This window comes from Spea bombifrons, chromosome 1, assembly GCF_027358695.1.
Source record: "Spea bombifrons isolate aSpeBom1 chromosome 1, aSpeBom1.2.pri, whole genome shotgun sequence".
Lineage (NCBI taxonomy): Eukaryota > Metazoa > Chordata > Amphibia > Anura > Pelobatidae > Spea > Spea bombifrons.
The window spans coordinates 126,780,068-126,807,986 of NC_071087.1; the positions used below are offsets into that span (position 1 = coordinate 126,780,068).

At 40.2% G+C, this 27,919-nt stretch overlaps 1 protein-coding gene across 1 annotated transcript; it reads right to left on the reverse strand.

The window, feature by feature from the left end:
• Positions 1–2,632: 2,632 nt before the first annotated feature.
• TMEM116 (transmembrane protein 116) lies at positions 2,633–27,566 on the reverse strand. The gene is made up of 11 exons (XM_053473242.1): positions 27,417–27,566; positions 21,481–21,527; positions 17,068–17,131; positions 15,485–15,616; positions 9,742–9,834; positions 9,006–9,055; positions 8,050–8,133; positions 7,379–7,514; positions 6,581–6,710; positions 5,119–5,195; positions 2,633–3,569 (listed from the first exon to the last, which is right to left on the reverse strand). Exons 1-11 carry the CDS (start codon positions 27,510–27,512, stop codon positions 3,372–3,374), a joined length of 1,107 nt encoding a protein of 368 aa, XP_053329217.1. The 5' UTR covers positions 27,513–27,566; the 3' UTR covers positions 2,633–3,371.
• Positions 27,567–27,919: the final 353 nt, after the last annotated feature.

Genomic DNA, 27,919 nt, shown 5'->3' on the forward strand with positions numbered 1-27,919 from the left:
CCCCTCGTCTTAATAATAACACTAAGATCCAGATCCCCCGCAGCACTGCAAGGGACCCGGATCCTCCTTTCTGACAGCCGACGGGCGTCTGTGTGATGCAAACAGACATCCTCTGCTACCGCCGTAGCTTCTATGATGGAGCACCAGCGTGACATGACCTACTGGTGCTCCACCATAGAAGCCCCGGCAGGTGTACTGGCCAGCGGTGGTGGAGGTTGTCTGTGCGCAATGCGCAACGTTCACCAGCTGCCATAGAGCGCTGCAAGGGACCTTGATCCTCCTCTCTGGCAGCTGGTGGCCGTCTGCGCGATGCGTGCAGACAACCTCCCCTACTGCCGGGACTTCCACTGGGGCTTCTAAGATGGAGCACCGGCGCCACATGACCCTCCGGTGCTCAGTCATAGAAGCTCCAGTGAAAGTGCCGGCCACCAGCAGAAGTTTGTCTATGCGCGTCGCACTGAGGTCCACTTGCTGCCCCGACTAGACACCAATGAATCTGCAGTACGGGGGTATATCTGTGGGGCACAGTGGTATTTAGGGGGTTATAAGGCATATCTGGAGGCACAGTGGCATATAGAGGAAATAAGGCATATCAGAGGGCGCTATGGCATATAGGGGGGTATAAGGCATATCTGGGGGGTAGAGGGGTATACCTGGGGAGGGCGGAGTGGCATAAAGCATACAGGGGGTATAAGGCATTTCTGGGAGGCAGTGTGGCAAGCCTGAGCTCAGATGTGCATTTACTGGGGGGTGTAGGTTGGTAAATAAAAACAAGAAATGCATTTTTCTCAGTTTTTTTTTTTATTCTGCTCTATTCTGTCTGCTAAAAGGAAATGGATATAAAAACTACATTTGCAAATGTAATTGCAAATAACATACACAAAAGATGTTTTCTGGTAGCGGCTCCGGATGTTCAGATCAGAGCAGCCCAGACTGGCATCCTTGCAACCCCTGCCTTGGTTCCATAAAATATTAATATTATTCTATCTTCTGTCTTTCTACCTTTGGTAAATGTCTATTCTGTATTTACAAGAAAATGCCTTTCTGCACAGAATGTGGATCACGGTTTATACATTTTGCCCCATATGCAAATTGATCGTTTGAGTGTTTTTCCTATCCCTAAGCTGGTTGTTGCAAGGAGTCCAAGGTAAAAGCTTGTTTATATTTGTGCCTGGCACCAGGATGTTAAGTTGCCATTTCACTGAATATGCTTTATATAAATACCAAAAAATATTTTTACAAATTTGAATCATGTGTTGACAAGGAGATTGCTTTTGCTGAAGTTTTGTAAATCACTTTGCAAATAAGCTTCTGATGCATGGTCTCTATCAAATGGTCATAATCTAATTATAATGAAGTTACCTAAATATCACGTATAATTGTTTTCTTGTAAATGTGTGATGGTCTGTTGCTGAATTTTAAGAGGCTGGAACCAAAGTTACAGTAAAAATCACGGTGCGTCACGAATTGCATTCCTCCGATTCCTCAGATTGTTCTTACATTTTGCTTTTAGAACACGGCACATTCTGTAGTGCTATTACAATGTATTACATAATATTAAAATGAACTCTGCACTTAAACTTACAGAGCCACTGGAGGTTGAGGGACTACTTGGAGCAATTACTTGGGTAATTGTATCAAAGGTCATGAGGCAAGTTCAGCGACTTTTTTTTTTTTTTTTAAAGTTTGAATGCGTTTCCAAAACAAACATAGAATATAAATTGTCTGATGTCATCATAACAGGTTCGCAAAAAAAACAAAAAGTTTTTTCATTTTGCCCTTAGGTAGTTGAGGCTTTTAAGAGCCATTTAGGAGGAATGGGTTTTAACCCCTTAAGGACACACCTGTTAAGTGTCGGCAGGCTATAGTTTTGTACTGGAGCCGTTGCCACGTAATATTGTGGCGATAAGTGAAATACCTAGTCCTTTTACATAGGGATGTCTACTCTCTAAACACGGAGTTTGCATATGTGTTAACATTTCAACTGTGCATTATGTCAGCGAGTGAACTGCCGCCTGCAGAATGCATGAAAATACTTTAATATAGTTAAATTGGGAACATTTCTTGAAACACCGCCAACTCAGCCCTTTTTAAAAGAAGACACGAGTAGACCTTTGACTAATGCATACCGCAGACACGGAATTGCCCTGAAAACTCGTTTACTGAATACACCCCAGGCAGTGATTGTTACCAGCATACAGGTAGTACATTAGTGTCGCAGAAGCTCTTCAGTTTGACATATCAGTTGACTGTAATGACACAAAAGTGAACACAAAAAGTAAACAAAAAACTTTTTTTGTCTTCTGCCTTTTGTCAATATTTTTTTAAAAAAAGGACCCACTCAGCAACATAGCTTTTCAGCGTTGCTTTGGTATGTAAAGTGTGTGCTATGGGTGTCTTCTGGGTCACATACCTACTTTTGAAGTGCTTGTCATCTGAAGTTTATCGTACAACACAAAAAATGGGTCTCAGCAGTGATTTCCCAACCCATTCCAAATTCCAGAGCATTCCAGCCAAACGGCAAAGATGGGCTAAAATGATGAGTCCAAGGGTAGGTAGCAGTGTAGACAGTCTGGTCACAAAATACCAAGTTCCAATCACAGCACACAGATAGTATCATTTGCAACCTGAATAAGTCATTATTTCAACAGTTTCTTTTAGGGAAAATAAATACTGAGTAACGCTAACACATACATTATATAAAATTGGTCACATAATGGCACTTGGAAAAAACCAAACATGGTATTAATCATCAAAATGTTCCATACAATCAGTTCTTGGCACAGGTATGCGGTAGGATGTTCGGAACCCCTTACGCAAACACAATGTATGAAACACGACATAAGAGGTTTGTGGCTCTTCCAGAGTCCTAAACTGCGTAGAGATTATTTTCCTCTGATTTGGAATTTTTACCCAACAGATATAAAACCTACATCAATATGAATGATTTATGTATTTCATTTTATTGTTAGGTAGGCAGTTTGCCGTGTGCAAAATAAATGGAAAACCCAATGGGTATTTTAAAATGTCTTTATGTCCTACAAAAATGAGACACCTCGAAGCATTTCCTGAAGACACCCAATAAAAAATATAATTTGAACAGCTGCACAGTGTTCATTCAGTTCTTCTTGTGGAGATGCCATTAGACTGAAATGTATCCGAAATCCATCATTCAGTCTGTTGATGACACATCCATATTTGTAGAATTGAGCTGCAAATTTAAAGGTCCACCATATATACAGTATTTATAAACGTGTACTGATCATCCGTGTTCCACGCCTAGTGTTCTCCTACTCGCAGGTACCAAACGCTATGAGTCCATGATATTGTCTATCGTCTTCTGTTAAATATAAACGCAGTTCTTGATGTACTCATAAAACTGTGATGTTTTGTGGCTGTGTACAAAATGTGGACGTTTGTGTGCTAGCGTAGTGTCTCTTCTGTGAGCGTAGGAGGGGTGTCTGAGTTTCCACATCATGGAAGCTGTTCTGCTTTAAGCATCGTAACATTTGATGAGTCCATCCGTATGCCAAGCAGTTGAGAAATCCCTGAGATATTGAAGTAAAAGCCTGTAAAAATATAAAATTGTTAGTGTGTACGTTCTTGAATTATACTTCTAGAGCAATGGCGGTCATGCAATGTTTATAGGTGGTGCTACTATGTTAGCTGCTACTTATTGTCCTATCTGCGTAATGCTGTCCACGTCTAAGACCTGTGTAAATGGACTGGTGCTACCATATTGGCTGTTTGTTCCAGGACACATATAGACTTCCAATGTTGCTCACCAGAATTTAAGGTGCTGCCCTGCAATATGTGGTCGATATGAACTTACAGAAGGGAATCAATCACTCGGTTACATGGCCAACCCTAGGGTTTTCTAGTGCTCTAGGGAAATTATGTGCCTGGTGTCCCTTTCTGCATACATTTTCTTGAACATATATGTTAGAACGTGTGGCACTCCCCACCAGCCTTTAGGCAGTTGCTTAGATGTCCTACATGCTGATCTGCAACACCAAACGTCTATATATGCGTCCTGGAAAAAGCGGCCAATGTGGTTACTTTAAGCGGGACGCATACTTGTCATACATAATGGGGACTTCTGTGCTCTGTCCCAATCTTTCCTAGTGGACACTTTTGTATTTTTCTTATTAACCCCCTGTGTAGTTAGTTGTGGTTGGCCTGCTTGTGGACCCTCTGGAAGTCATATGCGGCCATCGAGAGTACTGTTCTAGAGAAGTATATAAGCAGTGAATTGTTACCGACAGGCAAAGTAGGTATGAGAAACCGGACACATTTTATCATAGACAAACAAAGCTATCGTAGGCCACATTTGAAGGTACAGAACAAGGTTGATCTAAACAACAGTATGACTGTTCACTTTGGGTATTAGATTTTAGTTAGGATGAAACCAAAGATTTAAGTCTAGGCTTCTCTGTCTCGTATTCACTGCTGTATGTACGAAAGACGAGACTGCAGCAAGGCGCACAGTGTATTTCCTGGTGTGTCTGTATACTTAACCAAATGCAGTTCTAGCTTCCACCCAACAACCGAGGACAGCATCTGACATGAAATCCTCAACACACACATCCATGAGCACAAAGTTTGATTTTTTGTATTGTGTCTGGATCTGTTTATATTGCTTAATATTGGCCCAAACCGCACATTACATGGTGACTAATCCTTTCCTCTGACCAATGTAGGGAATAGATGAGAAACAGTTTCCACCATCACAGCACAAAACATTTTATCCAGTTTGATGCTATGGGAATGAACAACGTCCAGGAGGGGGGACATGGTGTTGGAAGTTTTCCTGGGGATTAGTTATTTTTCTTGAAGCCAGAGAGAAAGAGGAGGAAACATGCGGAGAACAGAACAGGCAAAAGAATTTAAAAGTAACAAAACGGTACAAGAACTATATAATAGTTGTTTAATATTTCCTTTTTAATTTTATATATATTGGCAAAACAATGTATTTTCATATATCATCTTTACCAAGGTCAGACTGCAAACTTCCAGTGAATTGGTTCAGTAATAAACCCAACGAGCCTTCTCTTGCCTGGTAAGGAAGGCTTAATGTTAATGGTATAAATGCACTCTTAAAACTCCATATTTACGTACCTGAAAAAAATAAAGAACTCTGTAATCTTCACTTTTTCCATCCTGATCAACCAGTTTACAAAGGGTTAATGCAACCCCTATAAAGAAAAACATAGAGAATATGGATCCTAGGCTGTAATGCTCCCACGGTACATTGAAAACTCTTTATAGACAGATTTTGAAGCACGCACCTTGATGGGCACCTTTCGTTATATCCTGGCATGCTGGCATGGACTTGGACATATTATCAGGTGGAAAGGCTTTCAAAACCTTCCGCTGAAATGGCTAAAATGCCACCCAGTTTCATTTTTGGGGCACAGAGTCTGTCTTGGCCCCAACCCAGCTCAATCTGCTTTGTCACTCATTACGGCCATCAAAGCAGACTTTATTTTCATCAAAACATGCTATATGACTCTAATCTCTAACAGAGACATGAAGTATAATAACTACAAAAAAAACACCAATTACGTTAGTTAAAGGGTCCCGAACGTCTAGCGAACAGAGATTAACATGATGCCAAGCTACACGTAAATATAATCAACCTGATACACAATATGTAACTCACATACCCATGTGACCTCTAATACGACTGGATATGCGGACTTAATCAGAGTTTTGAATTTGCATATTTAACTGCTTGTATCATAAACGATAAGACTGTTTGTCCTGTTCTTTCTTTGCTGATCAAATGACTTTAGCTAAAAGATTAGTTCCTGTTTCTATGTTCTAAAGGTGTTGGCTGGACTGAACCTGTGAGCAATCTCTTTGTGGCTACATTGTTACGTACGGACAGCCTGGTTCTTAAAAGTATGCGCTTACTTCCCAGCTACTGAGCAAACACTTGGAAAGAGCTGTGACGGAATACGGGCTTTCAGAGGCATCAGCCACTTGAGCTGAGACCTGGGCTTGCCAGTACATCTATCGTTACCACAAATGACTCCTTCGGTGACTTGAGGATTTTAAAGGAGAACAAGGTTTCGAGTGTGCTAATGATGGGCAATCACAGGGCTTTCCAACTGTTTTTGAGTTTAACCTACCATAATATTCACTGAGCTTTTCCCAAGCCAGCTGAGGACTATGGAGTTTTCATTTAACAATAGCTGGATATGATCAACCCTTTGCCTCTTTATCGGCTATGAAAATGTCAAATGCAAGAAGGGTTGAGGACACTACTTCATAAAAACGTGGGTTTTTTGTATTTAATCTACTCCTGCCTTTTAAGTAAATCAACATTCTTAGATTATTTAATTTAACATATTTCATAAAAAAAGACGCATTATTATTGTCTCTGGAGGAAAGTTTTTATTGGCAGCTTCTTTAAAGTGAGACATGGACAACTCAAACAGCAGATTAATGCTTCAGTCGTGGGTAACATTCCACAGGCACAGTCTCTACTGAAACGTATAAAGGAAGGACAACCGCATCGGCCATTTTTTTTCAGGACACGTACAGATTTCACATGATGCACTCATGATGCACTCACCTGGTAATGAGCAGAAGAGGAAGATGGCCGAGTACAGCAGAAAGGCCCGTTTGGTTACTGTGATCACCGTCCGATGTTCGTCTGCTATTTTACACTTCCTTAATAAGCTAACCACAAATCCCAGAAGGACCTAAAAGAGAGAGCATTTGTGAAAGGTGTTGCTTGGAGTTTGCTTGTCTTACATGAAGGCAATTATTAAAGGAGAAGTATTATTTAAATCGTATGGAAGATTCAACTTCCCTTATAACATTTGTGTTTGTTCCTCTTCCCTCCCCTGACTTCCATCTTTTCAGAATGTTTTGTGGTGTAAGTATTGTAAATAAAATACGTATTTATTCGTCTAAATGCCTTACTTAGCTGCACAAACACCTGTCAATAAGTGACAAGGCACAGGGGTTTATATAGGGGAATAGCTTGAGTGGCTATAAATAATGCATAGTTAAATTATAGGGAGAAATGTGTAAGTTGGTTATTCTAACTGAATATTGAAGTAGGGGAGTTATTACCACATCTCTCCTGCAAACATTCCTGTCAGCTCTCCATTTAGTGAATAAACTCCAAAAGTACATAAAAAAGCCTTTTCTCCTAGTCATCCTTCATCCCTTGAACCCTAACTCATTTTTTGGCAATTTGAGATGTTGGGAGGAAGATTTCTAATAACTATGTTTCTTATTTTAATTAACAAACTTTCTGACAGAACAAGAAGTGTAATACAGAACACTTTGAGGCCGTCTTGAACAAACATTTCCCCCGAATTGCACAGTAATTAGCGCATTGGAGAAGACTAGAATTACTTACCAATATAGAAATGACTGTGAGGAAGAATGTGGATAGAAAGACGGCTGTGATGTAGAAGTGGATGGCTTTGCAGGTGTTATTGGTATACGCATGCACATCTGATGTAACAGATGATCCTACGTTCACAACCAGGCAACTGTCAATAACGAGAGAATGGAGACGGTCACTTCATATTACGTGTCTCCACGTGTACAACTTGGGACCTTGGCATCCTCCCAGCAATAGGGGTCACGGAGTCAGAACAATATTATCAGTTACCCCAAATGATCTTAAAATAGCTAATTCACTAGAGGTTCCACCACTCCTGTCCCAATGGGTGTCAGCCATGGGCAGAGAAATATATCCATGACCCCACACTCGCCCACCTCCATTTATTTTTCCTCTTATATATTGTTCATTGTATATATCGTTACCTTTCATTTAACCCCTAACCTACCCCAAAGCCACAAGAGGGCACTGTTGCAATGGTAAGAATTCCCATGGGTTCATGTTTTGCCCTTACCATTGCCAGCAGTTGATATTTCAGTCTTCCTTAAGAGGATAAACTCTGTGCCAGACAATAAAGGTTTTGCTCTCAAAACCACAATTACAACTTCTAATGAGCTTTGTAAAGATATATAACCAACGTACTATCACATAAAGTTGTTACGCAGTGTGCATAAAAGAATTACCTGTGTGGATGGGTGGCATTTCCATAACATTGTTCACTATTCCCGAAATACAGAACGGGGATGATGAGAAATGCAGGCACAACACTGATAGAAAGAAAAAAAAAAAAGATGAGCATCAATGGGTTACAATGCAACATTTTATTTCTAAAGCAGATTCCATGGCCATCCAATAGGGGAGACTGACTATTAAGAATAACACTAAAATTAAGAACATACAAAATTGACAGTAACGTGTAATAATAATAATAATAATCTACCTATTCCCCATGATGTGATGAAACAAAATCCATCTAAGTAAGAGGCAGACTATGAGATAACAAAAAGCGGAAAAGTCACTCATTCTGAGCACCTTTGCTGCTAAATTGGGTTGCACAAGATAGGTTTAATGGTAGATAAGAACCATTTGGCCCATCTCACTGGCCATTGTTTCCTGCTACTAAAATCCATTTTGGCCTATGGTTTGAAACAGAGTTTATTCAGGAATATTGTTCTATGGACAGGTATTCGTTGTTGCTATGATTAGGCATCTATACAAATACTGTAAACTGTAAGGGAATGTTTGCCTCATCATGATCTATATCATTAGAAAGCTGGCCGTGCTCCAAAAATACATTATTACAGTGAGTTTGGAAAGAGAATTTTCCAATTCTGCACACTATCCTTACTTTGCATTAAGAGCCAACCCTGGTGAACATCTCCATGAAGAAGAGCTTACCAGGCCCAGCACAATGCAACGTTAATGCGAGGAGTCTTATTGTCGGCCATCTCACCTATTAATCTATACATTAGGCAGGCCACTTCTACCCTTGCTGCAGCTGCTATAGACAATTATTTATTAAGGGATTTGCTAAATCATGTTTCACTTCAGAGAACATATTCCATACAGGCTGACGCAGTATTTGCAAAGTGTACACTTCTAGGATGTACCATTTAAACTGTTGAATCAAGACGTTTACCTGGAGAGTATTAATGCAATTCTTCCTATGCAGCGTTCTAGGTCTGATATCTACACACAAAAGACAAAATTAGATTAATGCATACTTTATAGAACCATAGATTTTAACAACTGAAAACCACTTTGGTGAAGGGTCCTAGTGGCATTGGTACAAGTGATTAGTCCTCGCAAGGATCCTTGAGGTCTGACGTCACTGCAGGAGTTATTTGTGTGGCTCTAGCGTGATCTTGGAGTACATGACTCACAGTGGGAAGTGTCCATAGTCTATAATCCTCTCTATAAGAGGGGTTTATTCACTAAAGCATGAGACAGGAGTTGCCAAGAGAGTTTGCAGGAGAGCTGTGGCTTCAGTGCAAGAAATTCATTATGCATGATGAAGGGCCAACACAGTTGTTGTTACTAAAAATGTCTTCTATCAAGTATCTAGTTCATTCTTTTAAATATTTACATTATAAGACCAATGATTTTCCTCTTTTGCATTCTCATTATGTCCCTCGCTCGTTTCAGCGGATGAATTATTATTACGAGTGGTCAGACAGAGGCTTTCCTGCCGCTGGCTTACCCCAAAAAACTGAGAATAGTAAGAATTCCAGTAACCAAAAAGGATGAGTAGCCACTCGGCTTTCGGAATTCTATAGGTTAAAGATTCGCAGCAGACCTTAAACAACATTACACAGAAGCTGCAAGATGATAAAAGATGTTGTCAGTAATTTAGATCAACATGCAGGAATCCCGACCTTGTGTAAATCATTCTCCAACTTTCTCTTCAGGCTACTGCAGAGCTGCCACATGTAGTTTAATGTATAGAAAAAGGTAGACAAATAAAACATCTGTAAAGAAAAACAAAAGGGTATAAAGATTAAAAATGTGGTTATTTACCTTGGTGGAACACTATTTAGTATAAATGAGTGTATTTTTTCCATATATATATATATATATATATATATATATATATATATATATATATATAGTAACCATGCTCTTTTTATTGTTTTCCTTGTTTCAATACATCGATCAGCCCTAATGTTATGACCACCTGCCTAACATAGTGTGGGTCCCATTTGCCGCCAAAACAGCCCTGACCCGTCGAGGCCTGGAGTCCACTAGACCTCTGAAGGTGCGCTGTGGTATCTGACTCCAAGACGTTAGCAGCAGATCCTTTATGTCCTGTAAGTTGTGAGGTTGGGCCTCCATGCATCCTGGTGCCATGTTTTCTCCGGGTAAGCAACACACCCGTCAATTAGGACCGATTACGGTTTGAGTTTTTACATCAGGAAACATGGGCAGACTAGATGGACAGAATGGTTCTTGCTGTCAAATTCTCTCTTACAGAGTCGCCAAGAAATAGCTTCATAACTCAGCTTTAACAAAGTATTTTGTATTTAATTAAAAACACAAGTAGTTCATCCAGCAATCCAAATTCTATTAAGCCTTATTTTTAACATTTGTTGTTTTGTGAAAACCAAACCTAATTCCAGATGTCTTTATTTGGACAAATCACTGCTCTGCCTTCGCTATAATCCTACTGGCAAGCAACAACATTTCATGGCAAATAAGCACGCATTGTGTGACTGCCTTCTGTTAGCAGAATAAAGAAAAGAAATGTTGTGAGACACTTTGATGTTCTTCATTAATAGACGCTGTAGCCTTTTTTAAAAAAAATGTTGAATATAATCCCAACGCAGGGACTCGTTATCCTCTTTTCCTTGGTCTTAAAAAGGTATGACACACACATGGAAACCCCACACCTTGTGGTCAGCACTGCCTGGTGTTTATAGAGAGAACTTCTATTAAGAGAAATATATTGGGTTTGTTTTACAGTGAAAAAACTTGGATTTAATTCCATATCATTTGTATCAGCCAAGATGGACATTTAATCGGCTGATGGTTCCTACTGATGAGGGCATCCGATCTGCAATATTGTGTCCTCATCAGCAGGACATTATACTTTTTTTCTATCAATCCTATTTCACAGACACCTGTTCACTATTATTACATTAGAACACTTGTTCCATTTTCTATGCATACCAAACAATGTAGTTGCAAAAATGTCAGCATTATAAATAGTTAAAACCAACCAAAGACCATAGTAGGCGAGCATCTATAAAGAAAGGCTCTGGACAAAGTAGAGTACCGAGGTATGAGAGTGAGTATGTTTTAGTGTGAACATGTATGTGTAAGTGTGTATGTTCAGAACAGAAGCAAGGAGGGGGAAGCAAGGAGCCCTCCTCTGCTTTTAGGCTTGTAGAACGTGGTGATACACTCAATTGCAGCAGAAGTTGTGGGTTCTTAGTAAGGGAGGAGAATTGAGAGACAAGATGGGCACAGCGAATCAGAATCTGAATCTGCCACCTAATAAAGCTTCACAGGGGCTGCTTCAACTTTCGACCGCTGCCTGGTGCGTCCCTAAATCATTCACCCAACCATCTACCTGAGATGTCTGGTGCGAAGACCACCCACGGATGTGATAAATATCTTAAAGTATTTAAATATTTCTAACAAAGAACAGGAGGGAAGTTTATTTCAAAGGAGAAATGAAAAAACAAGAAGTCATAATCTAAAACTAGACGATCCTGACTCTAATGGAAGATCAAGGAGTCTTGCATCAGGAAAATGGACTAGATGGGTTGAATGCTTCTTATCTGCCATTGGATTCTGAGTTTCTAATGTATTTTAATATCATAATAAATATCATAATAAAATGAAAAGCACATCAATCGACACGGAAACATAGGAATGTATTAAGATACATTTTGGAGGCCGATAAGAACTATTCATCCCATTTAGTCTGCCTGTTTATTGATGTAAAGACTTAAACCTTAATCAGTCCTTGGTCTTGTCTGAGATTCAGGATAGCTTTATGCCTATCCCATGCATATTTACATTCCCTCACTGTATGAGCCTCTACCGCATCTGATGGGAGGCTGTTCCATTTATCTGCCACCCTCTCAGTAAAACATCCTTACATTACATCTAAGCGACTGACCCTCTAGTTTTAGATTACAACTTTTGAAATAAACTTCCCTCCTGTACTTCATTAAATCGCTTTACATATATAAATATGTCTATCTTACAAGCAAGAACAAAAGTGACTTAAATATGTGTTCCCCAATGGGAAAAGATATGCGTCTTCACTCATTGCTGCTCCAGGAGTACCAACGACCGGGAAATGTCATACAAACTGCTGGCCCTGTGGTACCGACCCCCTGCCTTGACTTCTATATACCGCCCCGACGTGCTGAACAGGTGTTGGAGATGCGACGCCTCCCCGGGCTCTCTCCTGCATTTGTGGTGGCAGTGTCCTCGTATAGTTCCTTTCTGGAAATCTGTTCATGCCCAGTTGCAACGCCTCACGGACCGCGTAGTTCCGTTCACGCCGGAGTTTTGTCTTCTCCTTCATACCCCCCTCTCGGAACGTTGGTTCCGCAGGTCTATTATGCGCCATCTCCTCACAGCAGCTAAGGCACTCATCCCACTGCACTGGGGCGATCCTGCCCCGCCTACCTTTAAGGAGTGGGTCCTCCGAGTTGAACAAACGAGGATCCTGGAGGAGTTACACCTGCTTGCCACGGGTGCGGAGGAGAGATACCGGAAGACTTGGTTTCACTGGCTGGAGTTTGTCGCAGACACCCTTATTCGCCCTATGTTGGATTAGTTCCAACGAGATGTGTTCTCTCTGAGTTCGGTTGGGGTGGCCGGGTGGGGTTGTTTTTTCCTTTTTTTTTTTTTTTCTTTCTCTCTTTCTTTGTGTTTCCTTTTTCTCTCTCTTTCTCTCCTTCTTTCCTTCTCCCTCCCTTCCTCCCTGTGCTTCCTCCCCTCCCTCACCCACCTCAGTGATTCTCCTTCAGTTTTGGGGCTGCTGATATGAGAGCTCCTCTAGCTATCATGTATGCAACAACACAGTGCCTTTTGTAATAACTTGCAAGCCCTTCTACTATGTGTTACCAATTGTATCTCAATGCCTCTTGATGTCTGGCTCTTTCTACGCACATATGAGTTATTATGATGCATCTTGCCTCTCATATTGTGATATATTACTGTAGGTCTCTCAATGCGATCATCGCTTTCTGTTTTACCCCACATCCCTTTTTTTTCCTTCTGAATCCCCCCTTTTTACTGCAAAATTTTAAAAAATAAAGAAATTTTGATTTACCCTAAATACGTGTTCCCAATAATACAATTATTATTATTATTATTATTTACTATTATTAACATGTCCAAGTCTGTATATAATGTTGCTAGTACAGATAACACGCTGCCTGCCCAGATGAAATACCTGGTGCTTATTTGAAACAAACGCTGAGATTAAAGAGACAGCTGAAGCAGATCCTTATAGTAACCTGTCAGCAGTTAATGACGTGGGCTGTGTCCCAGGGGTATGTTTGGAAAGGGAGCTAATGTCAAGCCCAAAGCAAGGGAGGTGTGCGATGTACCTGCTATGTCATCAGTCAAGAAGGTGTTCGCAGCTTTTACCGAAAACAAGGTCAATTTTTAAAACTACTTACAATTTGTGCTTTTTGCAAAAGACACAATTTTACAATTCTTTGCATATATATATATATATATATATATATATATATATATATATACTGATTACCCAGTTAACCACGTGGTCACGTAATGAACTCTCCAGTGCATTTTAATAAATAGCAAATAGCAAATACATAGATCTTAGATCACCAACTACTGTATGTTACCTGAAAATGCAACATGAGCAGGAATATTAATTTAAATGAGCCAAAAACTGCAATTTTAATTGGATTTAAAACTGCCATGTACACCCTTTACTACATTTTATAAATATAGCTATTTGCTACCCGTATACAATATTGTTATTTATTGTATATAGAATCCTCTAGATTTGCATCAGGGGGCAACATTCTGTATATGGAAGACTGTTGGGTTCTGGATCCCAGGCACAGTTCAGGACTTCATAGACTGCCAATTACAACCAACGCTAAAACAACCCCTTTTTTATTTTTATTATTATTTTTATTATTAGGATTATCCCATTTAAAATACATGCTTAGAAATATTGTGTTTCTCCTGTTTTAAAACAATCCTAGCTTTTACATATATATAATATTTTTATCTGGCTGGGTTTTAGTCATGCGTAAATGTATTAGCTCTGTTAATTTAGCCACAGGTTCCAGAGAAGCACTCAAACTCATTATTATACACTATTATGGTAAACTACAGAATGTCTCAGTCTTAAACAACCTGATGGACTGATGAAAGTTTCTGGACCATAAGCTCAGTGTGTTGTCTATCATTATCAGAACACAATGAAATAAACCCAAGTTTTGTTCAATACTAAACTACATTACCATATGCAGGGGTCTTTGAGCAAAAATACTAGACGTACGTTTTCCCCATAGGTACAGACCACCTCGTTAACGGTCTGTATACCTGCTGCTGCTGGATGCCATCATCATCATGATGTCATATCCCAATGCTCTCCAACAACCGGTGGTACGCAGGACTATGGCACCTGTTGATAGGACCCAAGAGATAGCCGTTGTGGGCCCCATGGTGAGCCTGGAAGTTGCCTCTTTTGCCCCGCATTAATGATAGCCTTGAATGTACATAGCACCATATTTAATGTTCATGGGTCTTCCCCATTAACCATTATATTTGCCCCTTGTTAAACTCAAAACAATTCCCTCCATGATAGTGACCAGCTGCGGCCTTTGGCCTTTGACAGTCCAGTTTCTCCCTGAAATACTCTTAAGCCTAAAGATAAGTTAAAAGATATTTTAAATGCGTAGAATGGGCCCCTGACGAAGCCGCTGAGATGCATTCCGTCCACTGATGATTTTTCTTTTAATTATTGAAAACTTTGGTTTGGGATAGACAGGGTCACTTGGGATATTGGTGTAGGTTCCTTAACTCTAACGGGACCTCAGAAGGGGAGACTCTTTAGATTATTAATTACTTAGATAATAATTTAGAGAGGACTAAAGTGGTTTGGAATAGTTGGTGTTGTTATGGCAAGTCCAGTGAATGCTTAAAATTGCATGAGAGTCTCATGGGGTTAAAATGCAGGGCAGTCCCACTGATTCAGCTCCTTGTAACCAATATAGCCATGAAAAATTATTAGAGTATTCCCTAAACTTGGGGTACTTTGACGTAGTGGCGGGCTAAACAACATATGGCCATATAGTGTGACTGAATCCCCAATATTTATACCTTAGATGGGTGTTTCTTGAATGGTATTCGCTGGGTATGCGCTGAATTCTTGCTTTGTTTTATGTACTTATAGGTCATTATTATTCTAGCAGAAACCCCAGAATGTGTATGTCTTTAATGTTTTTTAGGTTGTCTTCCTATTCCTTTCCCTGCTCATTTGCCTTGCTGTGACTGTATATACAATATACATCATACATGTCCCTGCATTTTTTTAACAAATCAGGTCATTTTATTGCCATATTTATGTACGGAATAGTTATCATCTCACGGGGGTACATAGGATCCACTCACCTGCCCCACAGACTGCAGATTGTAACAGGCCACATTCTTACTGCAGACTGATCTTCTGTACAAAACTGTCCCTAGGAGCCAGCAGAGGGCCAAGAGCAAGTCGGACAGACTGAGATAGAAAAGTGGCCGAACCTGATGGGAAAACAGAGAGGCTTTTTTGTTATTATTTATAAAGTATATTTGGTACTACTGTACAACAGAAGTGGGTTACAAGGTGGTATACAGACAATATAATCAGAATGTGGGGTTGTGCTATTGTTCATATCTGGGTCATTAGAAGAGTTAAAAATGTATTTATATAGGATAAGAGGAAATTGTTGCTAGCAGTCCTGAATTTGCTGTGCCAGTCCTGTCAAAATCCTTTACTGTGCTATCAAATTCCCCGTTTCGTTTATGTGGCCTTTAAGTGCCTGCGAACACCTAGACCAGCTGACATCACAGACCAGCCGCCCAAATACTGCGGGCAAAGCCAAAGGTGACATCACATCTGCATACATTGGGAACTCTCCCAATCCCTGCCCACTTCCTTAAAAATTGTGTGTCCTGCAACATTGACGGAGCTGCCCACCGACATAAGCGGGAAATCCTTTCCTAAAAGCTTTGCTTAAATGGTGAGCAACACGCAAACTCAACACATATAGCATGGAGAAAAGAGGGGGGATATGTCAGAAACATTTCCGAAGCTGCTATTTCAAAGGAGGAGGAATACTAAAACGGGTTAGAGAGTCAAGGGCTTACATGCCGTGTATTTCTACCAGGTATGGTGGTAGATAAGTAATTTATTCTTATGGCAGAGGTGGCAGTGGCTAAGTGTAGGGATTTACAACAGACAGTAAAATGGGTAGACGCGGTTAGCAAAAAAAAAATGAGTTCATGAAATCATATGTTTTTGTTTTCAGACAGGACTTGGCGGAATGGATTTTTTCCTGGAAAGAAAGAAGAAAAGAAAAAAGAGCCTGAATGTTTGTTTAACCTAAAAATAACATAGAGACAGCTTGCTCTACAGATTTGAAGGTGAAGGTGTGAAGGTGAAGCCATGTTTATGTTTTCTAGCAATGCTAGAAGAACACTCTGACTCCTGATCTGACACTCTGACCCGCCTGTGGTAACCATGAAATCGGCACAACATTTATCACCCACCCGGACTCTGACTAATGGAAGAACACGTTTTATTAGCACTGCCATAAAGAATCAGCTCAGTGTGGTGTCTGAGCTGGGAAAGTCACCCAAAATATCACAAACGACAACAATGGCAGCCTCCAGGTCTACAGGTAAAGGTGGTCTATCGGAACAAAATGAGATAGAACTAGGTTTTTGTCAGTGCTAACATTACTGTAGACAGCAATACTTTATGCTCAAGGGAAAAATATTTATTTCATTTGCATTATACATGTTCTGCATAATTGAATCAGGAAGTTCTCCGGAGATATTAGAAATAGAAGTTATGCTAAATGGAAATGTGAAAAGGCAGAAGGGACAAAATGGCTCAACAGATCAACGGATCGTGATACACATCAGAGAGGATGAATGAACACACTTGATATGTTTGTCAATCATTTATCAGAGTCCGATAAAGCTCTTACCTCTGGAGATCTCACCGCACTATGAAACACAGCGTAACCAATGATTGATCCAGAACCTAAAACACTGGGATGAGGAACACTGTAAGTATATCATACAGTTTAATATTATTGACCCATTAATACGTACTGAAAGTTGCTGATTAATACATTTCAAATTTGTATGTATATACAGGCCGAGCCATAATTCGAGTAATTGTGTTGGAGGACCTGCCCTTCACTAACATCGCAGCTGCCTCTGTTGCCTAAGGGAATTTATGTCCCTATACGTTATTCTACACCTTTATTCTATCTTCTGACAGTTTGATCACATAAAAACAAGATGCACTTCTGAGAAGATTCAGAGAATTCTAGGAATACTAGGAATGAGGTTTCTATTTATCAGCCCTTGCTAACAGGAGATGACAACTGAGACAAAAGAGAACCTTTAGTAAACCATGTAATAGAGGTTTAACTGCTTTCTTTTCTTTCCAAGCTACTTATTACAGTGACACAGAGAGTTTGACAAACATGCCCAAGAGCTATTTTTCAAAGAAAACATTTTCAGAAACCTTCCTCTTTTTCGGGTTTATTGTCAACTTCAATGATATCTCCAAGAAACTGTACCATCACGATATATGACGGCCACATTTTTACGTGATGAATGTTTTAGATATCTCCAAAACAACCCTGATGGGTATTGCTAATCATGAATGTTAAGTAAACAAAATTAGTTCACCACAATATAGTCATGTGGTCTCTTACATTCCTGTGTGCTACATTTGACAATAATCGCAATGACTTGTTTACATACGTGTGAATATGTCTATGTATTTCATTATAGTAGACTAAGCTAGAATAATTTCTCACACAGTCTTATTAAATTAAATCTACTGATAAACAATATCAGGTATTCCAGAATAAAAATATTGAATATGAAAAAATGGGAGGGGTTCAGTCCAATGGCCAGTACAACATTACTGTACCTACTATGAGATAATGCCGTGATATTGCATTCAGCAACTTCAGTGTTTACATATAAAATAGACTTGTGCTAATGGACACAAAAAAAAACAATTTGGACAATCTTTTCTTTTCGTTTTGGTGGATTCATTTTAGACAACCAATTTTGTTTCCTGCCCTTTCGGCTTGGACGAAATTCCAACTGGTTCCCAGTCTCCCTTTCCCAGCTCTGCTTGGGTGTTGAAAGTCAAATGTTGAGATTAGTTTGCCAAGTGAGGTAGCGTAAAGGGGGAACAGATCTCGACTGAGGTGAAGGAGAAGTGTTACTGGAGAGGGCGATGCTGACGGTAGAATCAGACAGGTATGAACCATGTGAGAGCAATGTCACGGAAACCAAGATTTTGAATAGTTTAACCCCTTCGTGACAAAGGCTGATTTTACTTTTTGTACCCTTCGTGACAATGGCCTTTTTAACATTTCTGCGCTGCTCGTGTTTAGCTGTAATTTTCTTCTTTCCCGTTTACTGAACCCACACACATTAGATATTGTTTTTTTCAGGACAAGAAGGGCTTTCTTTAGATGACATTGTTTTGATTGTATCATATTATTTACTATTAAGAAAAGTATAAAATATGGTGAAAAATTTAGAAAAAAATGACTGTTTCTAACTTTTAGTTGAAAAATCTTTTACTCATCTATAAAAGGTAATGAAAAAACCTGCTAAATAGATTCTACTATTTGTCCTGAGTTTGGAAATACCCAATGTTTTTATGTTTTTTTGCTTTTTTCTACCCATTATGGGGCAATAAGTACAGGTAGCGTTTTGCTATTTCAAAGCCATTTTTTCCAAATCTGGTAATTCTTCCCCCATGTGCCATTTCGGGTATCTTTGAACCCGGCCAATGCATTTTACCCCATCAAGTCATATATTTTTGAAAACTAGACAGCCCAGGGTATTTCAAATGCTGGTATTTTAACTCTTTCCATGCACTTATTCTACCAGCAGCCTATGTCAAACTTTATGGTAGTCATTTTTTTGCATTTGTTTTGCCATACACATTTTACTTCAGGTATGAATTAAAATGTTCTCGTTTATGTCACTATCACAAAACACCCCAATATGTGTTTAGCAACATCTCCTGAGTACAGCGATACCTCACATTAATGATTTTGCCTGGCTGTTTGGGGCAAAAGGGCCACATTTGGGGCATGCACATTTTTCAATGTTGAACTTTGGCATTTGGGGATCCACTGCCCATGCCCTATTTGGTACATCTTTGAGCCGGGCCATTTCAGTGTGCCCAACAAAACCATATATTTTTGAAAACTAGACACCCCAGGGTATTTTAAATGCTGGTATTTTAACTCTTTGCATGCACACATTTTACCACCAGCATTTTTTCAAAGTTTGCAGTAGTACTTTTGTGTGTGTATTTTTCCCACACACACCTACTTTATGCATGAATTTACAGCTCCTGGTATATGCCGCTGTCACACGACACCCCATAATGTGTTCAGCAACATCTCCTGAATGCAGTGATACCCCACATGCATGGGTTTGTCATTTTTTGGGGGAACTAAAAGGCCACATTTGGTACGTGTGCATTTTTCTAATTGGAAATTAGATGTGTGGCCATCCTTCTCCCGGTGTTAATTGGGACATTGTTGAACCCGGCCAATTCAATTTACCCCATCAAATCATACATTTTTTAAAAGTAGACACCCCACGGGCATTTAATATGCCAGTATTTTAACTCTTTCCATGCGAGAATTGTTTTAAGCTAATATGCTAATTTTAGGACTTGCTCACAAAAATATATTTTTTATATATATATTTTATTTTTTTTTGCCTTTTTTTTAAAAAAAAAATTTAACATTTTTTTTCAACTTGGAGGTTCCCCTGATAGTGACATCAGTGGGAAATGATTTTTACATTTTACTGGTTTTTTACTATTTTTTTCTAATTATTATTAATTTTATTTTATTTTTTTATTTATTTTTACTAATCACACTGTGATTAGAAAGCTGGGCTCCATTGACTTGCATGGTGAATGCAGTACCTGTATTCAACCTGCAAGTGGAGCCAGAGTTCTCTAGATGGTCTGGACCATCTAGCGAACTTTAAAACTTGTTTGTATCTCTTGCAGGGCGGCGGCCATCTTGCTTGATGGCGAAGATCACGGGCAGCTGCGGCTGTGACCGCTCTCCGGAGCGGTCACAGCCCATCGAAAGGTAAGTGTTTGGTGCCGCTGGATGCCTCCTGATCGAGGCATTCCAGCGACACCATTTAAGTTTAGGAGGCGATCGTTGATCGCCTCCTAAACGCTTTTAAAACGGGCGTCCGCCGCCATACAAAGTATGGCGGATGTTGACGCCCCGTGGAGGGGCCAGAGATTGCCCCTTCGTGCCGATCGCGGCGTTGCTGAATGCCTCGAGGTCGAGGCATTCAGCAACGCTTTTTGGGTGCAGAAAGCGAAAGTAGATCGCTTTCTGCACCCGTTTAAAGACGTGCCGGTCCTGGCACGTCAATTGTCGTAAAGCACATGCTTTTCCGTGTCGTGCCAGGACCGGCAATTGTCGTTAAGGGGTTAAAGGAGAAGAGGGTGGTCCTCGGTGTCAAAGGCGGTAGAAAGATCCAGTTGGAGTAGCATAAAGTAGAAGTATGCTGTGTATCAAAAGAGAATTTCCAAGCCAAGGGACTCAAAGTAGTGTCTACTGGGATGTTCAAGTCTCCAAGAATGAGAGAGGAGACATTAGAGGAGAGGAAGTGGGGAAACCATGAGGAAAAGTAGTCAAGAAAGATATTAGCAGGAACAAGGGGACTGTATACAAAAGCAATGTGTTAAGAGATGGGAGTAAATAGCTGGATAGCATGGACCTCAAATTAGTAAAAAGTGATGGAGCAGAGGGAATAGATTGAAAAGGGTGTGTTGGGGAGTGTAGGAGGTCTGGGGGTGTGAGTGAGGTGAAGACCACCATAGCAGCAGGAGAGGCAGTGTTACCTGAGGTTAGCCGGATTTCAGTTAGAGTGAGAAGATATTGGGAACTAGAGATGAGGTAGTAGTATATGGCTGTTAGTTTTCTACACACAGAACGCGCATTCCAGAGAGCAGAGGTAAAAGGAGGGCAAGAGGAGTCCCAGGGAGTGTAGATAAGATTATTGGGGTTTCTGAAGCCTTGCATGGCCCAGTATTTGGGGGAAATGTCTAAAAATAGAAGTAGTGAGAGAAGGTGGGAATAGGAGAGATTGTTGGGTGGGGGAGAGAGAGTTGGTGAAGGTGAGAAGAAAGTAATGAGGGAACAATAAAAATATAATGTGGTGGTGCTTAATTAAGAAAAAAAGTCAGCAATGAGGCAGATTACAAACAACCCTTGGCCTGTTCCTAAATAAAAAATCACTGACAAAGATAGATGAAAATGTTTTTTTTTTACATATTTTGCATTACTTTATATGATTAACTATACAATACATACCTTAGAATTGCAGTGACAACCTGTATCCATTTGATTTCACTATAAACCTGGAAAAGGAAAAAAATAAAAATTACCAATAAAGTACATTGTATATAAAAATCATTCAATTGTTTTAATAATAAATTCTGTACAAATTCATTGTACAGTGGGGCAATTGCCCTATGGCAAGGGAGGGCTGGCTCCTTCTTTCCAGCTCGGACAGGCCCTTTCTGAACAATTTTGGACTGGCCCGTCCCTGTCATATGGGCTACGCTTAACATTCTGGTTTAAAGAAGCTTTTTTGTGTATTTTACTTGTAGTTCAACACAAAGGTGTCTAGAGTAATAAGGATTTTATCCAGCATTTTCATCCTGTCCTTTCTGCAGCTGTACAATGGGACCCCTATGTCATGCAGCACTCTTCCTATGGCTTTATGTTGTATCCCAAATACTATTTTTTGGGGCCAGGGACTAACTTTTACGGTATTTAAAGCAAAAGTTATTTTTCAAATACAATCATCCTATAGGCTTCAAAGATATGCAGGAAATATACCAAGAACAAATCATAACCAGGGACTGAAGTTTTGATAAAAGAACAGTCACCTGAAAACAGGGGCATTTAATCATCCTAAGGGGTTAACAACTACCATTGAAACCAACACATCCTCGCCTAATCCTCTGTGAACGAATGCACGCTACTAAAATTAATTAGCTTCTACGTCTCCATTTCTTCTGCTATATTCTACACTCAATTGTGGCTGGTGCAATAGCACCAAGACTATTTGCCCCAAATCATTGGTGACCCTCTTTGTCTCAGCACATTCTTTCTTCCATCCCTGCCCATCTCCTTTCGCATCTACTACCCAATGCCACCACAGGTTCCTGGCATCTCCAATGTTAAGCCTCTCCCTTCTCTCTGCACGGTATATCTGAAATGCCTTCAACTTTTACCTCCACCAACTTCATGCAAGAGCTGGGAAAAGAAAATGGCCCTGGCACTTTAAGGCCATCGGCTGAATACATGTAGCTGTTTATAGTCCTGCAGCTGCATGTATCCAGACTGCGTCCACACATGAAAGCACCAGTAAAGCTAAGTGGCCCAGGTTATCCAGCACTGGCCCACCAGTCATTCGTCCGATTGCTTGCCAGTCCCCCATATAACTTCGAATGATGTAGAAACTGGCCGTAGGGTAAATGGTTCTACCATGTGCACTGTACTAATACAATGAAATCTAAGCCCCTCAATTTACAGGAAGCTCTGAGGCCAGTCACTTTAATTTCTTCTAAAATCATATGTTTTGAACTGTGAAGTCTTGAGTAAACACTAGCGTACAACCTGAAAATATCTTTTATAACACAAAATCAGTGGGTGGATATGACTTGGCCAGCATCCTCTGCAGAACAATGATAATATTCATGTAAACATACACTGATTGTCTAGATCTGATAATATTAACAAAAATACATTTACAGGGGAAAAAAATCTTACAAACCTATAGATATTTAAAACTTTGGATAAAATGCAGAATTCAATGAAAAACTGACATTTCTAAAAAAGCTATATGTCAGGATCCCACACAGCGAACAGTTTGGTTGAGGAGCCCAACTGCATGGAATGCACACCTCATGCAAAATCACACTAGCGGGGGTAACTTAAGTGGCCCCCAGGCTATGTGCTTCTCACATTCTCAGAGTCAACACCTCAATCCTCCGGGTCGTGGAAGCCGGGTCCTGATAGACCCCACTCATTTCCCTTTAAATGGGGTTGTTTCTTGCACCAACCTCAGAGGGTAGGCCTAAAAAGTTCCCAGGTATGCCCATGTCTTATGCCAGGTTCAACCCCAATGGGCAGTCTGAGAAATGTACTAGGGCATTATTCTGACCCTTTAATAAGGAAACAATGTGTTGTCCCTTTCAAGCTCCAGTTAGGGGAAAGCACTCGATCAATCTATTAAAAACATAAGCCCTGTAGTTTATGATTTGGTGGTTGCTGGTTAATATTAATATTTCTAAAACCTGCAGAACCACTTAGACTACCCTTCGTGGAGGAAGAAATGCATATAAGCAAACATATTTTGAACATCTCAAAAACCAGTTAGAACCAGTTAGGCCACTGACATAGAAGCTTAAATAGAAGGTATACTGCATCACTCGTTTGGATGATTGAAACAGACAGTCACTGGCAGACTTCACCGGTAAGCAGAAGATGTGTTCGACCCAATGCACCTACTCCAAGTCACGGAGATGGAAATGGGGAAACATGCAAATACACGCATGGGGAGTGTCATCGGAAAGGAGAAAAATGATTACTTAAATGGAAACCAAGATATTACATGCATTAAAGTGTACGTGATTGCTGTAGTCCAATGTTGTTCATTATCCAGAAAGGGTCCAAATTATCATTATAAAATGTAAGCATTGTAAGTTACCATACAGTAACATGCACACACGCTAACATGTGTACACTACAATGCCACAAAGTAAAACACTCAAACACCATATACACTCATATATATACTCTCATCATACACTAACACACACTCACTCTAACATACACTTGTACAAACATACATACATACATACATGCACACACACTCTCTCCCAACATCACTGAAGCTCACACAGCTCTTACATCGAACGGAGCAATATCCATGCGAACTGCTGTGCTACTCCGGGGGGGGGGGGATCACCTAACACGAGCTAGGTGACACCACTTGGTTACTGGGCACATGGGTGCCATGCACCCGCCTTCGGGGGTCCCTGATGCCTAGTCTAGATTTATTCAATATATTGATAAACAGATACATATTTGGGGCAATGGCAAAAATAGTGTGGCTGCAGCTTGCGCTGCTGCTATTAAAACAGAGATCTATGTTGCATCATAGCCGTCAAAATGACTTTACAGCAGCGCCTCGCACTGTGCTGCAGCAAGAGAACGGACAAAACTAAGGAGGCCGATAGTTTGATCAATGAATTGTACAGTTATCAGCATGCAAAATAAGTCATAAAGCAATAAAAACAGATAAAGTAAAATGTTTACCTGGAACATGTGGACATAAAAAATGTGCCAATGAGTTCTCAGTTAAGTGAAATGAATCACTGAATGGTGGAAGTTGAAGCCGTTACCTAAAGCTTCGCTTTTTGGGGTAAAGGAACTGTCATGTGAATAAAAAAATAGTTGGAATGCAATGTTCCTTTAATTACTTTAAAAGAATGTCCCTTTCAATAATTTTTTTGCTCGCTTTGTCTGCTCCCAGTGTACTGCACTGCAGGCGATGTGCTCTTTCTAAAGGTAAGAGTGCTTTCTTTTTTATCTTATGAGTAAACAGTGCATGTTACGGTACTTTCCAAGCGTGTTAACATGCATTCTTCTCTGGTGGTGCCCTATGGGACAGCAGACTGTCCCTTTAATGCCTTCAACAATTCCTGGGAGAACTTCAATCCTGTAATATCCAGAGGCTTTGGACACATTCCATCCAAAGGAAATTGACCAGCTTTGCTATGTTTTGGCTTCCACATAGAATCCCCTCTTTAATATTTAAGGCAGCATTATTAATTATGTACTGTTTTTTCCAGTTTGGAAAAGGCCTTTCTTTAAATCAATATGTAAACGTCTACATATAAACCACCATTTAGTATTAAAAATCTAGGTATATATGGGTTTTTTTCTACTACACTGTTCCACCAGGACCCCAGTGATATACTGTGAACAGGTCAAATTATCCTACGAGATAAAATGTGATGTATGGGGATAACAAGGCGGCCCTGGGACCAGAGGCCTACTGATGATGTAGGTGCAGTAGAGGGTTGTTGGAGTGGCAGATTGAGGTGGATGGGCAGTTTGGGCTTGCCTTGGCCTTGATCCCACCCATTAGTAACCCTGCCCAAATTATGTAACCATAAAAAAAATCCTTCCTCTCCCTACATCATAATAAGGGGAGATTGAACACTATAATTGCTTTGATATGATCACTATGATCGCTGTGCTTAGCAAACCAATCTTGCGACCAGGGACAGGAATATTAGCGGAACGTTTTTAGTAGAGCTGAAACAACGAATCGATAAAATCGATAATAATCGATAACGGAAATCGTTGTCGACGATTTCCGTTATCGATTAATCGAGTGATCGATTCGTCGTTGGAGCACTAGGCTCCTTTTACTTACCTCCGCCTGCGTTCCCCGGTTCTGCTGCACGCTCTGCAGTCTCCGCCTTCTTCATGCTACGTGACGACGGAGGTGACGCGCGTCTACTATCAAGTTTGAAGTGGAACAAGTTCGTAGCGGAGGTAAGTACTCTTTATGTCTATTGTGTGTGCGAATGTTTATGTGCGAGACGAGAGAGAGAGAGAGAGAGAGAGAGAGAGAGAGAGAGAGAGAGAGAGAGAGAGAGAGAGAGAGAGAGAGAGAGAGAGAGAGACTGGGTGCAGAGCAGAGCAGAGTGGGGGGCATTGCAGGGTGTGAGACTGGGTGCAGAGCAGAGTGGGGGTGGGGGGGCAGGGCAGGGTGTGAGACTGGGTGCAGGGCAGAGTGGGGGTGGGGATGCAGGGCAGAGTGGGGGTGGGGGCACAGTGCAAAGGGGTGGGGGCACAATGCAAGTTGTTTTTAACATCTAGTTCTTAAAATTATTTTAAATAAACGAAAAATTTGCATATTGTTTTTTTTATCCGATTAATCGATTAATCGAAAAAATAATCGGCCAACTAATCGATTATTAAAATAATCGTTAGTTGCAGCCCTAGTTTTTAGTCCCCTCTCCTGCATACCCTCGCCAAGCGTAGGAAAAGAACGTGGTTTTGGCACCTCCACCAGCGCGGTGTCTAGGCAGCCGGCTGATTCCCCTACATACTAGGACCAACCACGAGCAAACACGTCCCGGCCAGCCGTTCCATAACCATCCCTTCTTGAGCTACAGAAAGAAAGGTATATTACGGTATATATTGCGTATTGCTGGTAATTGTGAAATACTTGAAATGTCGTATTCTGATACTTTCAAACAGTATATTTGTAGGGTAGTAGAGGTTCCTAGAAATACCAAGCTCATTACATCAAGCAGTACAAACACTTACAAGCCCAGCGTATGTTAAGCAATAGGAGTTTGGAGGGCTGTATGAAGAAGTACATTGTTGACAACATTTAAAAGCTATTAAAATATATATTAAAGGTAAATATTTGTTAAGTGATACAATATAAATTCTAGACGTACACCATGGATGAGTGTGAGAAAGAACTCTTATTTGGGGAAAAAAAACATACAACATGTATGGAGTGATAGTAAGCCACGTACTATCATGTTTATGTTATAGTACTAGTATATAGAACAACATGATGGATATATTTACAATCTTCCATGGAATATTGTTCTGATTCATGAACAAGTGGGTAACACTGGGTTTTAGGAGGGTCTGTATTAAACATGTTATGCTTTCCGAGTCATACATAAAGTAAGGTCTACGAGCCTGATAAATTCATTGTAAATAATCCCTTGAAATAATACCTTGAAACACTGGAAATGATTTTTTCATATAAAAATTCAGAATTTTAGGAATAAAATTAGTGATAATCAAATTTTAGGAACTTTTAGAAAACAGCCAGTCTCACATGTATGTATATATATATATATATATGATGAAACTGTATATATATGATTGTTTTTATGTAGATGATGAGACTGTATATATATATATATATGTATGAGACTCTATGTATATGACTGTATGTATGTTTATGATGAGACTGTATGTCTGTATTATGTATTGGGACATAATTACCCATTCAGATAAAATCAAGCTGTTTCATCTGAGAAATCATTGTAAAAACTTCAACAATAATGTAGATGCAGCCCACTCAACATAAATAAACACTACTAATGATCGATAGAGCTACCGTTTAAGAAGATATCTCAATTGATTTCGTTATCACCAGATAGCTCACTTGCCAGCCGCTGCAGATTACTCACCCCACGCCACTCATCTGATAAAGAGTCATTAATCCACACAACATCAGCCACCCCTATGGAATCCAGCTTGGATCCTATAGAATGGAATCCATCCATCTCTGCAGTATCCCCACTCGCTGAATCTGCCTGCGCCTTGAGCTATTTCCTTCGCTCCCCTCTCTATCACCCCATCCACGGGCTCCTTTATACTGACCGTCCGTGGGATCGCAGTAACGATAGTCATACGGGTTGGGCGTGGCTTGGGAGGGGCGTGTCCGCACCGGGGCAAGTGACGGGCATCAGTGCGCTGTTTCGAGGGCTCTGCCCATGATGTACTTTACAGTAACTATAGAGAAGCTAGTAACCATCCTAAGAAAGATCCCGTTCACACTACTAGTAGTACAGTCATAGGTCATAAACATAACATACATTGGACACGTTTATATATATATATATATATATATATATATAATATATATAATTATGATTTTTATTGTTTTATATAGCACCATTATATTCTGTAT

What these genes read in the sequence shown, in the direction of transcription:
- TMEM116 (XM_053473242.1), bottom strand. Translation starts at nt 27,512, where the DNA reads ATGGATGGATTCCATTCTATAGGATCCAAGCTGGATTCCATAGGGGTG. An exon ending in ATTGCATTAATACTCTCCAG is followed by an intron (nt 8,134 to 9,005) that starts GTAAACGTCTTG and finishes TCTTTCTATCAG; the next exon opens with TGTTGTGCCTGCATTTCTCA. An exon ending in AATGCCACCCATCCACACAG is followed by an intron (nt 7,515 to 8,049) that starts GTAATTCTTTTA and finishes CGTTATTGACAG; the next exon opens with TTGCCTGGTTGTGAACGTAG.